The 15,439-nt window shown below is 39.7% G+C and overlaps 1 protein-coding gene across 1 annotated transcript; it reads left to right on the top strand.

Moving 5' to 3' along the window:
- Positions 1-686: 686 nt before the first annotated feature.
- On the top strand, positions 687-1,709 carry LOC123932188 (olfactory receptor-like protein OLF4). The gene has a single exon (XM_045989943.1). It carries the CDS (start codon positions 687-689, stop codon positions 1,707-1,709), a length of 1,023 nt encoding a protein of 340 aa, XP_045845899.1.
- Positions 1,710-15,439: the final 13,730 nt, after the last annotated feature.

Below are 15,439 nucleotides of genomic sequence, written 5' to 3'. Positions count from 1 at the left end.
GGTTGATTTTCTGTTTCTAGAGTTGCTGTTCTTCTTCTCTTCGCTCTCCCGTTGGATTTGTAGGTGTTTGCAATGTTTAGATAAGCTATCGAGCTGATCTCCTGCTACCTGATGTAGTCTCAGGCTGCTACTTCTCCGCCATCTTGACTCCTCCCCTAAGTCTACTTTTCATCGCCTTCACTTATTTCACCCATTTCCCCATCCACCTCCCATCTGGCAACTACCAATTTGTTCTCCACATTGAACAGTCTGTTTTTTGTTTGGTCTTCTTTTTGTTGTTGTAATTCATTTGTTATGTTTCTTAAATTCCATATGAGTAAAATCATGGTATTTGTCTTTCTCTGAATGAGTTATTTTACTTATCATTATACCCTCTAGATCCACCCATGTTGTTGCAATTGGCAAAACTTCATTCTTTTTATGGCGGCAGAATTTTCCAGTGTTATGTTGCGTAGACATAAGGAAAGTGGGTATCTTTCCTTGTTCCTGATCATAAAGGAAAAATGTTGAGTGTATCCCCTTTGAGTATCATGTTTGCCGTGGGGTTTTTTTTTTTAATGGCTTTATGTTGATATAGTTTTCTTCTATTCCTAGTTCTTAGTGTTTTTATCATGTTCTATACACAATTATAAACATCAATTTCTTGAGTGTAGAATATAAACAGTAATATATCTTCCAGGTTAGTAATGCATGACTGTGTCATGCTCTTTCTCTCTTATTTTTGTAGTCACATCGAAGACATGGAACTAGAGAATGATACACGAATTTTGGAATTTCTTCTTCTGGGACTTTCAGAGGGACCAGAATTGCAACCCTTCCTCTTTGGACTGTTCCTGTCCATGTACCTGGTCATGATACTTGGGAATCTGCTCATCATCTTGGCTGTCATTTCAGTTTCCCACCTCCAAAAGCCCATGTACTTCTTCCTCGCCAACCTATCCTTTGTAGACATCTGCTTCACCTCCACCACAATACCCAAGTTGCTGGTGAATATACAAACACAGAGAAAAGTCATACCTTATGGCAGCTGCATCGTGCAGATGTACTTTTTCATACTTTTTGCAAGTTTGGACAACTTCCTCTTGACTGTGATGGCTTATGATTGCTTTGTGGCCATCTGTCACCCCCTGCACTACATAACAATCATGAACCCTCAGCTCTGTGGACTGCTGGTTCTGGTATCTTGGATCATGAGTGTCCTGCATTCTTTGTTACAAACTTTAATGGTGTTGCGGCTGTCCTTCTGCACAAAGGTGGAAATCCCCCATTTTTTCTGTGAACTCAATCAGATGATCCAACTTGCATGTTCTGACACCTTTCTCAATAACCTGGTGGTGTATTCTGCAGCTGTCCTGCTGGCTGGTGTTCCCCTGGCTGGAGTCCTTTACTCTTATTCTAAGATAGTTTCCTCCATACGTGGGATTTCATCATCTCAGGGCAAGCATAAAGCATTTTCCACATGTGCGTCACATCTCTCAGTTGTCTCCTTATTTTATTGTACTAGCCTAGGAGTGTACCTTAGCTCTGCTGCTTCCCAGAGCTCCCACTCAAGTGCAGTAGCCTCGGTGATGTACACAATGGTCACACCTATGCTGAATCCTTTCATCTATAGTTTGAGGAACAAAGATATAAAGGAATCTCTAAATATATTTTTCAGAGCAGCCACAAAGGGGCCATTTTTCAACAAGTGCCTGTGCTTGCAGGCTTAAGGCCTAATAGCCAGAAATTGTGATTCTTTAATCAGATCATGAAAGAGGAACTTAATCTCTCTTTTATATCCTGGAGTTTCAATTTTTCTAAAGGTCAACTGATTTATTGTGTCTTTGTTGTGTCTTTGTTGAACTTTCTACTCCTTCTGATAGCTAAGAATTTTGCTTTTGTTTCTGATATTTCCAAAGTTTGTCCCAACCTTGAATCAGAAACTATTTGGAGATTCCCAGTTGCCTCATATAGTGATGAAAGGTCCTAGTTTTATGAAATAAATGACATTGACAGCTGAGGCCATTTTTATGATTTTTTTGTGAAGGAAATTCTGAGATCACAGTTTTTCACTCTGTCATTCCTTTCTACGTTAACACCTTAAATGTTCTTCTTGGTAATACACACTTTAACCTATTATTTTGTTTCATGGATAATCATGGGACTTTATGATCCTCCTTACGATTCTGCTTCCTTATCAGCTCAGCATCCACAGTATTCAAGCCAGAGAATAGTAAGGCAGAAATTGGTTATGAAAATGACCCCCAAGTGTAATCTACAGACAGGCAAATTTCCATAAACCAAGTTACTTCATATGAGCTTGGTGTCAGAGAATACCTGAAATATGATGTTAAATTTCTATCACACTATATTTTTGTGGATATTGATTTTGATCATAAACTTCTGTTCACTCAGGTGTAGGATATGTGATGTCCATGTTTAAAGTTTTTTATTAATTGTGCTGAAGTATATAATAGCAGAATATAGGTTATTTAATTGGATAATTTACTGTTTCTACTTGAAACATTCAAGGCCTGCCTACAAATATTATTCCTGCCATTGCCCTAAACGCTCCCCTTTGAAAACTGTTATAAATGTCATAGTGTGAATGAGTGAACAATCGGTGAATTCATTCTGTCATTAATTTCTTTGGCATTTTTTAAAATTTCTTTTCTGCCTAACAGAATTCATTGTTTTTGCACCACACCCAGTGCACCATGAAATACATGCCCTCCTTAATACCCACCACCTGGCTCCCCCAACCTCCCATCCCCCACCACTTCAAAACCCACAGACTGTTTTCCAGAGTCCATAGTGACTCATGGTTCACATCCCCTTCCAATTTCCCTCAAATCCCTTCTCCTCTTCATCTGCCCAAGTCCTCTTTGTTATTTGTTATGCTCCACAAATAAATGAAACCATATGATACTTGATTCTCTCTGCTTGACTTATTTCACTCAACATAATAACTTCCAGTCCCGTCCACGTTGCTACAAAAGTTGGGTATTCATCATTTCTGATGGAGGCATAATATTCCATTGTGTATATGGACCACATCTTCCTTATCCATTCGTCCGTTGAAGGGCATCTTGGTTCTTTCCCCAGTTTGGCGACCGTGGCCATTGCTCCTATAAACATTGGGGTACAGATAGCCCTTCTTTTCACTACATCTGTAATTTTGGGGTAAATACCCAGTAGTGCAATTGCAGGGTCATAGGGAAGCTCTGTTTTAATTTCTTGAGGAATGTCCACACTGTTCTCCAAAGTGGTTGCACGAACTTGCATTCTCACCAACAGTGTAAGAGCGTTCACCTTTCTCCACATCCTCTCCCACACTTGTCGTTTACCGTCTTCTTAATTTTGGCCATTCTAACTGCTGTGAGTTGGTATCTCAATGTGGTTTTAATTTGAATCTCCCTGATGGCTAGTGATGGTGAACATTTTTTCATATGTCTGATATCCATTTGTATGTCCTCATTGGAGAAGTGTCTCTTCATATCTTCTGCCCATTTTTTGATATGATTATCTGTTTTGTGTGTGTTGAGTTTGAGAAGTTCTTTATAGATCCTGGATATCAATCTTTTGTCTGTACTGTCATTTGCGAATATCTTCTCCTATTCCGTGGGTTGCCTCTTTGTTTTGTTGACTGATTCCTTTGCTGTACAGAAGCTTTTGATCTTGATGAAGTCTCAAAAGTTCATTTTCTCTTTTGTTTCCTTTGCCTTTGGAGACTTAACTTGAAAGAAGTTGCTGTGGCTGATATTGAAGAGGTTACTATGTTCTCATTTAGGATTCTGACGGATTCCTGTCTCACATTGAGGTCTTTTATCCATTTCGTGTTTATCTTTGTGTACGGTGTACGAGAATGGTTGAGTTTCATTCTTCTGCATATAGCTGTTCAATTTTCCCAGCACCATTTATGGAAGAGACTGTCTTTTTTCCACTGGATATTTTTTTCCTGCTTTGTCGAAGATTATATGGCCATAGAGTTGAGGGTCCATAGCTGAGCTCTCTACTCTGTTCCACTCTTCTATGTGTCTGTTTTTATGCCAGTACCATGCTGTCTTGGTGCTCACAGCTTTGTAGTAAAGCTTGAAATCGGGTAACATGATGCCGCCAGTTTTGCTTTTGTTTTTCAACAATTCCTTAGCAATTCTGGGTCTCTTCTGATTCCATACAGATTTTAGGATTATTTGCTCCAGCTCTTTGAAAAATACCGGTGGAATTTGGATCGGAATGGCATTAAAAGTATAGATTGCTCTAGGCAATATAGACATTTTAACAATGTTTATTATTCTGATCAAAGAGCAGGGAATGATTTGCCATCTTTTTGTGTCTTCCTCAATTTCTTTCATGAGGGTTCTGTAGTTCCTCGAGTACAGGTCCTTTACTTCTTTTGTTAGGTTTATTCCCAGGTATCTTATGGTTCTTGGTGCTATAGTAAATGGAATCTATTTTAATTTCCCTATCTGTATTTTCCTTGTTAGTTTATAAGAAAGCCACTGATTTCTGTACATTGACTTTGTATCCTGCCACATTACTGAACTGCTGTATGAGTTCTAGTAGTTTGGGGGTTGCGTCTTTTGGGTTTTCCATATAAAGAATCATGTTATCTGTGAAGAGAGAGAGTTTGCACAGGGTTGCAGATTGGATAAAACGACAGGACCCATCCATATGTTGTCTACAAGAGACCCATTTTGAACCTAAGGATACACCCAGACTGAAAGTGAAGGGATGGAGAAGCATCTTTCATGCCAATGGACCTCAAAAGAAGGCCGGAGTAGCGATTCTCATATCAGATAAATTAGATTTTAAACTAAAGACTGTAGTCAGAGATACAGAAGGACACTACATAATTCTTAAAGGGACTATCCGCCAAGATGATCTAACAATTGTGAATATCTATGCCCCCAATATGGGAGCACCCAATTTCATAAGAAATCTATTAATCAAGATAAAGAGTCATATTGATATGAATACAATAATAGTAGGAGATCTTAATACGCCTCTCTCAGAAATAGACAGATCATCGAAGCAGAAAGTTAATAAAGAAATAAGAGCATTGATTGAAACATTGGACCAGATGGACCTCATCGACGTATACAGAACATTCCACCCTAAAAGAACAGAATACTCATTCTTCTCAAGTGCACATGGAACCTTCTCCAGAATAGAACACATACTGGGTCACAAAGCAGGACTCAACCGATACCAAAAGACTGACATTATTCCCTGCATATTCTCCGATCACAATGCTTTGAAACTGGAGCTCAATCACAAGGAAAAGTTCAGAAGGAACTCAAACACCTGGAAGCTAAAGACCACCTTGCTTAAGAATGCTTGGATCAACCAGGAGATCAAAGACGAACTTAAACAATTCATGGAAACCAATGAGAATGAAGACACTTCGGTCCAAAACCTATGGGATACAGCAAAGGCGGTTCTAAGGGGGAAATACATAGCCATCCAAGCCTCCCTCAAAAACATTGAAAAATCCAGAATACACCAGCTGTCTCTAAACCTTAAAGAACTGGAGAATCAACAACAAATCAAATCAACTCCACATGCAAGAAGGGAAATAATCAAGATTAGAGCAGAGATCAATGAGGTAGAAATGAGAGATACAGTAGAACGTATCAATGAAACTAGAAGCTTGTTTTTTGAAAGAATCAATAAGATCGATAAACCATTGGCCACACTAATCCAAAAGAAAAGAGAGAAAGCCCAAATTAATAAAATTATGAATGAAAAGGGAGAGATCACAACGAACACCAAGGAAATAGAAACAATCATCAGAAATTATTACCAACAGTTATATGCCAATAAGCTAAGCCACCTAGATGAAATGGATGCATTCCTGGAAAGCTACAAACTCCCAAAATTGAACCAGGAAGAAATTGACAACCTGAATAGACCGATATCTAGTAACGAGATTGAAGCAGTGATCAAAAACCTCCCAAAAAACAAGAGCCCAGGACCTGGCGGATTCCCTGGGGAATTCTACCAAACTTTCAAAGAAGAAATAACACCAATTCTCCTGAAGCTGTTCCAAAAAATGGAAGCAGAAGGAAAACTTCCAGACTCTTTTTATGAAGCCACAATTACCCTGATCCCCAAACCAGGCAAAGACCCTACCAAAAAGGAGAATTTCAGACCAATATCACTGATGAATATGGATGCAAAGATTCTCAACAAGATCCTAGCAAACAGGATGCAGCAGCACACTAAAAAGATTAACCACCATGACCAGGTGGGATTCATCCCTGGGTTGCAAGGTTGGTTCAACATTTGCAAATCAATCAGTGTGATAGAACACATCAATAAGAGAAGAGAGAAGAACCACATGGTCCTCTCAATTGATGCAGAAAAAGCCTTTGACAAAATCCAGCATCCGTTCCTGATGAAAACGCTTCAAAGTATAGGGATAGAGGGAACATTCCTGAACTTCATAAAATCTATCTATGAAAGACCCACAGCAAATATCATCTTCAATGGGAAAAAGCTTGCAGCCTTCCCGTTGAGATCAGGAACACGACAAGGATGCCCACTCTCACCACTCTTGTTCAACATAGTATTAGAAGTTCTAGCAACGGCAATCAGACAACAAAGAGAAATAAAAGGTATCCAAATTGGCAAGGAAGAAGTCAAACTCTCTCTCTTCGCAGATGACATGATTCTTTATATGGAAAACCCCAAAGACTCCATCCCCAAACTACTAGAACTCATACAGCAATTCAGTAACGTGGCAGGATACAAAGTCAATGTACAGAAATCAGTGGCTTTCTTATACACCAACAATGAAAATACAGAAAGGGAAATTAGAGAATCAATTCCATTTACTATAGCACCAAGAACCATAAGATACCTGGGCATAAACCTAACCAAAGAAGTAAAGGACCTGTACTCGAGGAACTACAGAACACTCATGAAAGAAATTGAAGAAGACACAAAAAGATGGAAGACTGTTCCATGCTCTTGGATTGGAAGAATAAACATTGTTAAAATGTCTATACTGCCTAGAGCAATCTATACTTTTAATGCCATTCCGATCAAAATTCCACCGATATTTTTCAAAGAGCTGGAGCAAATAATCCTAAAATTTGTATGGAGCCAGAAGAGACCCCGAATTGCCAAGGAAATGTTGAAAAACAAAACCAAAACTGGCGGCATCACGTTACCCGATTTCAAGCTTTACTACAAAGCTGTGATCACCAAGACAGCGTGGTACTGGCATAAAAACAGACACATAGACCAGTGGAACAGAGTAGAGAGCCCAGATATGGACCCTCAACTCTATGGTCAAATAAACTTCGACAAAACAGGAAAAAATATTCAATGCAAAAAAGACAGTCTCTTCAATAAATGGTGCTGGGAAAACTGGACAGCGATATGTAGAAGAATGAAACTCGACCATTCCCTTACACCGTACACAAAGATAAACTCGAAATGGATAAAAGACCTCAACGTGAGACAGGAATCTATCAGAATCCTAGAGGAGAACATAGGCAGTAACCTCTTCGATATCAGCCACAGCAACTTCTTTCAAGACATGTCTCCAAAGGCCAAGGAAACAAAAGCAAAAATGAACTTTTGGGACTTCATCAAGATCAAAAGCTTCTGCACAGCAAAGGAAACAGTCAACAAAACAAAGAGGCAACCCACGTAATGGGAGAAGATATTTGCAAATGACAGTACAGACAAAAGGTTGATATCCAGGATCTATAAAGAACTTCTCAAACTCAACACACACAAAACAGATAATCATATCAAAAAATGGGCCGAAGATATGAACAGACACTTCTCCAATGAAGACATACAAATGGCTATCAGACACATGAAAAAATGTTCATCATCACTAGCCATCAGGGAGATTCAAATTAAAACAACATTGAGATACCACCTAACACCAGTTAGAATGGCCAAAATTAGCAAGACAGGAAACAACGTGTGTTGGAGAGGATGTGGAGAAAGGGGAACCCTCTTACACTGTTGGTGGGAATGCAAGTTAGTGCAGCCACTTTGGAGAACAGTGTGGAGATTCCTGAAGAAATTAAAAATAGAGCTTCCCTATGACCCTGCAATTGCACTGCTGGGTATTTACCCCAAAGATACAGATGTAGTGAAAAGAAGGGCCATTTGTACCCCAATGTTTATTGCAGCAATGGCTACGGTCGCCAAACTGTGGAAAGAACCAAGATGCCCTTCAACGGATGAATGGATAAGGAAGATGTGGTCCATATACACGATGGAGTATTATGCCTCCATGAGAAAGGACGAATACCCAACTTTTGTAGCAACATGGACGGGACTGGAAGAAATTATGCTGAGCGAAATAAGTCAAGCAGAGAGAGTCAAGTATCATATGGTCTCACTTATTTGTGGAGCATAACAAATAACATGGAAGACATGGGGAGATGGAGAGGAGAGGGAGTTGAGGGAAACTGGAAGGGGAGATGAACCATGAGAGACTATGGACTCTGAAAAACAACCAGAGGGTTATGAAGGGGCGGCAGCGGGGTGGGCGGGGGTGGGAGGTTGAGGAACGAGGTGGTGGGTAATAGGGAGGGCACGTACTGCATGGAGCACTGGGTGTGATGCCAAAACAATGAACACTGTTATGCTGTAAATAAACAAACAAACAAAAAATCTCAGTTAAAAGTAAGAAACAGGGAGAAAATATCCAAAAAAAAAAGAATGTAATAAATAGAATTAAATTTTTCCAAAAAAAAAAAAAAAAAAGAAACCCAAGTATAAGATTTATATACTATCAGGACAAACAGAAATGCACAGAAACACTGGCAGAAGAAAAAATGGGAGAGTGGTTATAAATTCTCAGTGTGGGTGAGAAAGGTTATTTTGATTATTCCTGGATGTATCTTAATATCTTTGTTAAAGGACTCAACTTTCCTAAGACAACAAGGCTTTAAAATTGGTTTACCTGTAGGGGTAGCCTTGATTGGGGAAAGGGCATTACCTTGAAGTTTAGCTCTATATGAATATTAAAAGGTTAAAAAAATAATAAAAAAGAATAAACTAAACTAAACTAGAATAAAATTTTAAAAAATTAAAAAATAGAAAAGCAAAATAAAAACACGGGTATATATATTAAAAAGTCCTTGATAAAAGGTTATTATGGAATTTGATGTACTGGACATCTCACTGTGATGGTAAATAGGTTAAAAAATTATATATATAAAGAAAATGAACCAGAATAGTGGGAACAAATTAAAAATAAAAGTTGTATCTATGAAGTAGTGGTGGTTGTTCTCTTGTCGTATCCCCCCCCCACCCACGTTCACTCTCTTGGGGAGAGGCCTGCCACATAAGTTCTCCAGCTCCCCTCAATGCGTGGGCTCCGAGGAACTGGTTTTTCAGGCTTTTGTTCTCTGGAGGTTTTTATGTTTGTTTGTTCATTTGTTTTCTCTCGCCTTGACAACTTTTGATGGTTTTTGGAGGTTTAGAGGAAAGCAAACTGCAGCCAGACCTCCGTCTCAGAGAGAAGCCTCGGTTTCTTCCCCTCTGATGCTCCAGAGCACATAAGTTCCCCCTGGGCTGCTGGTGGAGCCTGTTCCCAGTCATGGTCTCTGGCAACACTGGAACTCCTGCTTGTACCCAAATTCCCAATAGCTGTGGCTCTCTGGGCAGCTCCAGACCACCAGAGAGGTTCCAAGCAGCCATCACACACTTAGATTTTCCCATTGGCCCGGGCTGGGAGTACCCAGACTTTCCCGGTCAGAGAGCGCTGGGGTGGCGCTTGCATGTGCCCTCTCAGGGGGAGGTTTGGGGCATGACCCAGGCTCTGATAGCATGGCACAGTGCGTGCATGGAGAGTGCAAAAAGACTGTGTTTCTGCTGGCTGGCTAGGCTCCCACCCCCTCATGGGAGCTCACACCAAGCTCTCTCAGATGCACTCTGGGCTCAGTGACTAAGACCTGGTTTCTTTGCCACACTCTCTCTGGCTCAGCGCCAGAGGTGGCTGTCCTCTAATCCCTAATCGCCCTGATTCCCACAATTCCTCCCATGATCCTTTGCTCTTTTTGAGTGCTTTCAACCAGACTCCCAGTTAATGCTGGGTCCCAGTCACAGGGTACTCTCGTATTGATGTATTACTTTCCAATGAGTCGCTTCTGTTGGCTCCCTCCCTGTTTTGTTTATCTTCCAATATCAGTCCAACATCCCCACTCCACTTTACCTGCCCACTGGCGTCTTCTGGCCACATAGCAATCCAGACGTGTATAATTCTGATCTCAGGCTGATTTCATCGGTGATTGGAGTTCTTTGGTAGGTAATCAGCTCACTTTAGGTTACAGGTTGAAACAGCACCACCTCCCACTTCCCCGCCATCTTGTCTCCCCTCCTCTTTACAATTTTTTTTTTCTAAACTCTCTTTCATCCTATGATTAAAGAACCATAGATCAATTCCAGACAAGAGCTGGAATTACTGCCCAGTAATGCCCTGAGAATGGAAACTTGTGACTGAGGGTCCCACAAGTTATTCCTGTAAAAAAATAGAGGTCTTTCCAAACCCCCTCAGTTACCTGAATGGGAATCTCAATGGTGGTCAATTTTTAGTACAGTTATTTGAAATAAATGTGAATAACAAGACCATTATGAATAGTGCTTTCATAGATCAGAAAAATGTGAAGACTAAGGAGCAGTAGATTATTCTTAATATTCTCAGTTCTGTTTACATTGGTTATTGAATCAGTCAGCTATTGCTGCCTGATAAGCCATGCTAAATGTAAAAGATATAAGATGATGTTTCTTTTAAAATAGCATGGGGGTCTATGATAGGGAAGTTTTTTGGTTTCCACTGGTCTCCTCTTGAGGCTGTGGTCAGCTGTGGCTCAGATGGAAATGCTCCATTCATCCTAGCTCTGTTCTCACATTTGGGGTCTCTTGCTGGTGGAAGGCTGGTCTAGGTTGACCATGGTTACAGTTGCTGAGCTCTGTTTTACATGTTTTTACCTCTTACAGCAAAGTAGTCTGGACTTGTGTACATGACAGAGGCAGAGTTACAAGGGAGGAGCAAAAACACACAATGACCCCTTGAGGCACATTGTCATTTTCAGCATATACTATTAGCCAAGGCAAAAAAAAGCCTGACTAAGTTCAGTCCAGATTCAAAGCTGGGGAAATAGATGTCACCTCTCAACGGAAGGAGCTTTACAGTCACATTGCCAAGTACATGGATATAGAGATAAGTGTTGAATTGTGGGCATCTCAGCAAAAAGGTGTACCACAAGTACAATTTTCAATTTAATAAACTTTTATTGGTGTAGAACATAAAGCCAACATAGAGAACAATCTAGTGCAGTATAATACAGTGATTTAATAATCTACACATGACTTGGACTCAGCATTGTGAGTATGCTCTACATCAAAAACTGATGATGAACTATACAGTGACTAACTGAATATATTAAAAATTTTTTAAAATTAAAATTGGACTGGAATAAAAATAAATTTTCTTTTTTAAAAAATGAACAAAATAAAAATAAAAAATGGTTGAGTCTACAGGATTTTCTATATTTAGTTCCTATTATCTGTAAATAAAGACACAATTTTACTTCTTTCTTTTTTCTAATTTTGATGGTTTTTATTTCTTTATCTCACCTGATTGCTAGCTAGGATTTTGTTGAATAAGAGTGGTGAGAGTGCCTTTAATTTCTTTTTGTTGTCTGATTGCTGAGGCTAGGACTTCTAATACTATGTTGAATAGCAGTGGTGATAATGGACATCCCTGCCGTGTTCCTGACCTTAATGGAAAAGCTTTCAGTTTTTCTCCATTGAGAATGATATTTGCGGTGGGTTTTTCATAGATGGCTTTGATAATATTGAGGTATGTGCCCTCTATCCCTACACTTTGAAGAGTTTTGATCAGGAAGGGATGCTGTACTTTGTCAAATGCTTTTTCAGCATCTATTGAGAGTATCATATGGTTCTTGTTCTTTCTTTTATTAATGTGTTCTATCACATTGATTGATTTGCGGATGTTGAACCAACCCTGCAGCCCTGGAATAAATCCCACTTGATCGTGGTGAATAATCCTTTTAATGGACTGTTGAATCCTATTCAAACTATCACTCTTCGCAGATGATATGATACTATATGTGGAAAACCCAAAAGACTCCACTCCAAAACTGCTAGAACTTGTACAGGAATTCAGTAAAGTGTCAGGATATAAAATCAATGCACAGAAATCAGTTGCATTTCTGTACACCAACAACAAGACTGAAGAAAGAGAAATTAAGGAGTCAATCCCATTTACAATTGTACCCAAAACTATAAGATACCTAGGAATAAACCTAACCAAAGAGACTAAGAATCTATACACAGAAAATTATAAAGTACTCATGAAAGAAATTGAGGAAGACACAAAAAAATGGAAAAATGTTCCATGCTCCTGGATTGGAAGAATAAATATTGTGAAAATGTCTATGCTACCTAAAGCAATCTACACATTTAATGCAATCCCTATCAAAATACCATCCATTTTTTCAAAGAAATGGAACAAATAATCCTAAAATTTATATGGAACCAGAAAAGACCTCGAATAGCCAAAGGAATATTGAAGAACAAAGCCAAAGTTGGTGGCATCACAATTCCGGACTTCAAGCTCTATTACAAAGCTGTCATCATCAAGACAGCATGGTACTGGCACAAAAACAGACACATAGATCAGTGGAACAGAATAGAGAGCCCAGAAATCGACCCTCAACTCTATGGCCAACTCATCTTCGACAAAGCGGGAAAGAATGTCCAATGGAAAAAAGACAGCCTCTTCAATAAATGGTGCTGGGAAAATTGGACAGCCACATGCAGAAAAATGAAATTGGACCACTTCCTTACACCACACACGAAAATAGACTCCAAATGGATGAAGGACCTCAATGTGAGAAAGGAATCCATCAAAATCCTTGAGGAGAATGCAGGCAGCAACCTCTTCGACCTCAGCCGCAGCAACATCTTCCTAGGAACAACGGCAAAGGCAAGGGAAGCAAGGGCAAAAATGAACTATTGGGATTTCATCAAGATCAAAAGCTTTTGCACAGCAAAGGAAACAGTTAACAAAACCAAAAGACAGCTGACAGAATGGGAGAAGATATTTGCAAACGACATATCAGATAAAGGGCTAGTATCCAAAATCTATAAGGAACTTAGCAAACTCAACACCCAAAGAACAAACAATCCAATCAAGAAATGGGCAGAGGACATGAACAGACATTTCTGCAAAGAAGACATCCAGATGGCCAGCAGACACATGAAAAAGTGCTCCACGTCACTCGGCATCAGGGAAATACAAATCAAAACCACAATGAGATATCACCTCACACCAGTCAGAATGGCTAAAATTAACAAGTCAGGAAATGACAGATGCTGGCGAGGATGTGGAGAAAGGGGAACCCTCCTCCACTGTTGGTGGGAATGCAAGCTGGTCCAACCACTCTGGAAAACAGCATGGAGGTTCCTCAAAATGTTGAAAATAGAACTACCCTATGACCCAGCAATTGCACTACTGGGTATTTACCCTAAAGATACAAACATAGTGATCCGAAGGGGCACGTGTACCTGAATGTTTATAGCAGCAATGTCTACAATAGCCAGACTATGGAAAGAACCTAGATGTCCATCAACAGATGAATGGATAAAGAAGATGTGGTATATATACACAATGGAATACTATGCAGCCATCAAAAGAAATGAAATCTTGCCATTTGCGACGACGTGGATGGAACTAGAGCGTATCATGCTTAGTGAAATAAGTCAATCGGAGAAAGACAACTATCATATGATCTCCCTGATATGAGGACATGGAGAAGCAACATGGGGGGGTAGGGGGATAGGAGAAGATTAAATGAAACAAGATGGGATTGGGAGGGAGACAAACCATAAATGACTCTTAATCTCACAAAACAAACTGGGGGTTGCTGGGGGGAGGTGGGATTGGGAGAGGGGGAGCGGGCTATGGACATTGGGGAGGGGAGGCGAACCATAAGAGACTATGGACTCTGAAAAACAACCTGAGGGTTTTGAAGGGTCAGGGGTGGGAGGTTGGGGGAACAGGTGGTGGGTAATGGGGAGGGCACGTTTTGCATGGAGCACTGGGTGTTGTGCAAAAAGAATGAATACTGTTACGCTGAAAAAATAAATAAAATGGAAAAAAAAAGAGTGGTGAGAGTGCTTTAATGTGTATTTTGTCTGTTAATAATATAGCTATTCTTGCTTTCTTGTGATAAATATTGTAGTTTTTGTTAAGAGTTCAGACAGAAGTTAATGGTGACTTCAGGGCCTCAGTAATTTTTTTCATAACCATCCTAAATCATAAGAAAAGCAAAACAAAATTTTAAGAAGATTTTTATTTATTTATTTGACATACGGACAGAGACAGTGAGAGAGGGAACACAAGCAATGGGAATGGGAGAGGGAGAAGCAGGCTTTCCACTGAGCAGGGAACCTGATGTGAGGCTCAATCTTAGGACTCTGGGATCATGATGTGATCCAAAGGCAAACACTTAAGGACTGAGACACCCAGGTGCCCCAAAAAGCAAAACAACTTCTTTGTTAATTGCTTGTGTCCAAACAACTTAGCACCTGTTTAGAACTGCATAACTTTTGTGGGAGCATAAATTTGCAATAAATTTGGGCAAACACCAGAAGCATGATTGTTGGATCATACAGTAAGACTATTCTTAACTTGTAAGAAACTGCCAAACCATCTTCATGTGACTATAGTGTTTTGCATTCCGACCGGCAGTGAATCAGTTTCCATTGACTTACATCCTTGGCATCATTTGTTGTTTTTCGTGTTTTGGATTTTAGCCATTCTCACTGTCGTGTAATGGTGTCTTATTGTTTGTTTATTTATTTACTTAGCCACTGTATAGTACATCGTTAGTTTTTGATGTAGTGATCAGTGATTTATTAGTTGTGTATAATATCCAGGGCCCATCATAACACATGCCCTCCCTTAGTACCCATCATCCTGTAATGCCCTCCCCTCACCCTCTCCCCTTTGAAACACTCAGTCTGTTTCCCAGGTTCTCATGGTTCATCTCCCTCTCTGATTTCTCCCCCTTGAGATTCCCCTCCCTTCCCCTATGGTCCTCTGTGCTATTGCTTATGTTGCACATACGATTGAAACCCTATGATAAATGTCTTTCTCTGCTTGACTTATTTTACTTAGCATAATCCCCTCCAGTTCCATCTTAGCGGGAAAGAGTATATTTTTCAGAGCCAAAGTTTCTGCTTATCAGATATAAATAATAAATATAAATTTGCACATATTTAGTAACACAGTTTATAGATATATAAAGCAATCTGGCAAAAGTCCCAGGAAAAACAGAGAAATCTTTAACCACAGAGGGAGAATTTAATAAATATCTCTTAATAGAAGAATAGACAGTGCTTCAATTAAAGAATTGAACAACACATTCAATCTAATAGATGTATACAAAAG

Source organism: Meles meles, chromosome 20, assembly GCF_922984935.1.
Source record: "Meles meles chromosome 20, mMelMel3.1 paternal haplotype, whole genome shotgun sequence".
NCBI classification, from domain to species: domain Eukaryota; kingdom Metazoa; phylum Chordata; class Mammalia; order Carnivora; family Mustelidae; genus Meles; species Meles meles.
This window is presented reverse-complemented; position numbering and strand designations above follow the sequence as displayed.

Excerpts from the sequence above, each read along its gene's own strand:
- LOC123932188 (XM_045989943.1), top strand. The coding sequence starts at position 687 with ATGCATGACTGTGTCATGCTCTTTCTCTCTTATTTTTGTAGTCACATC.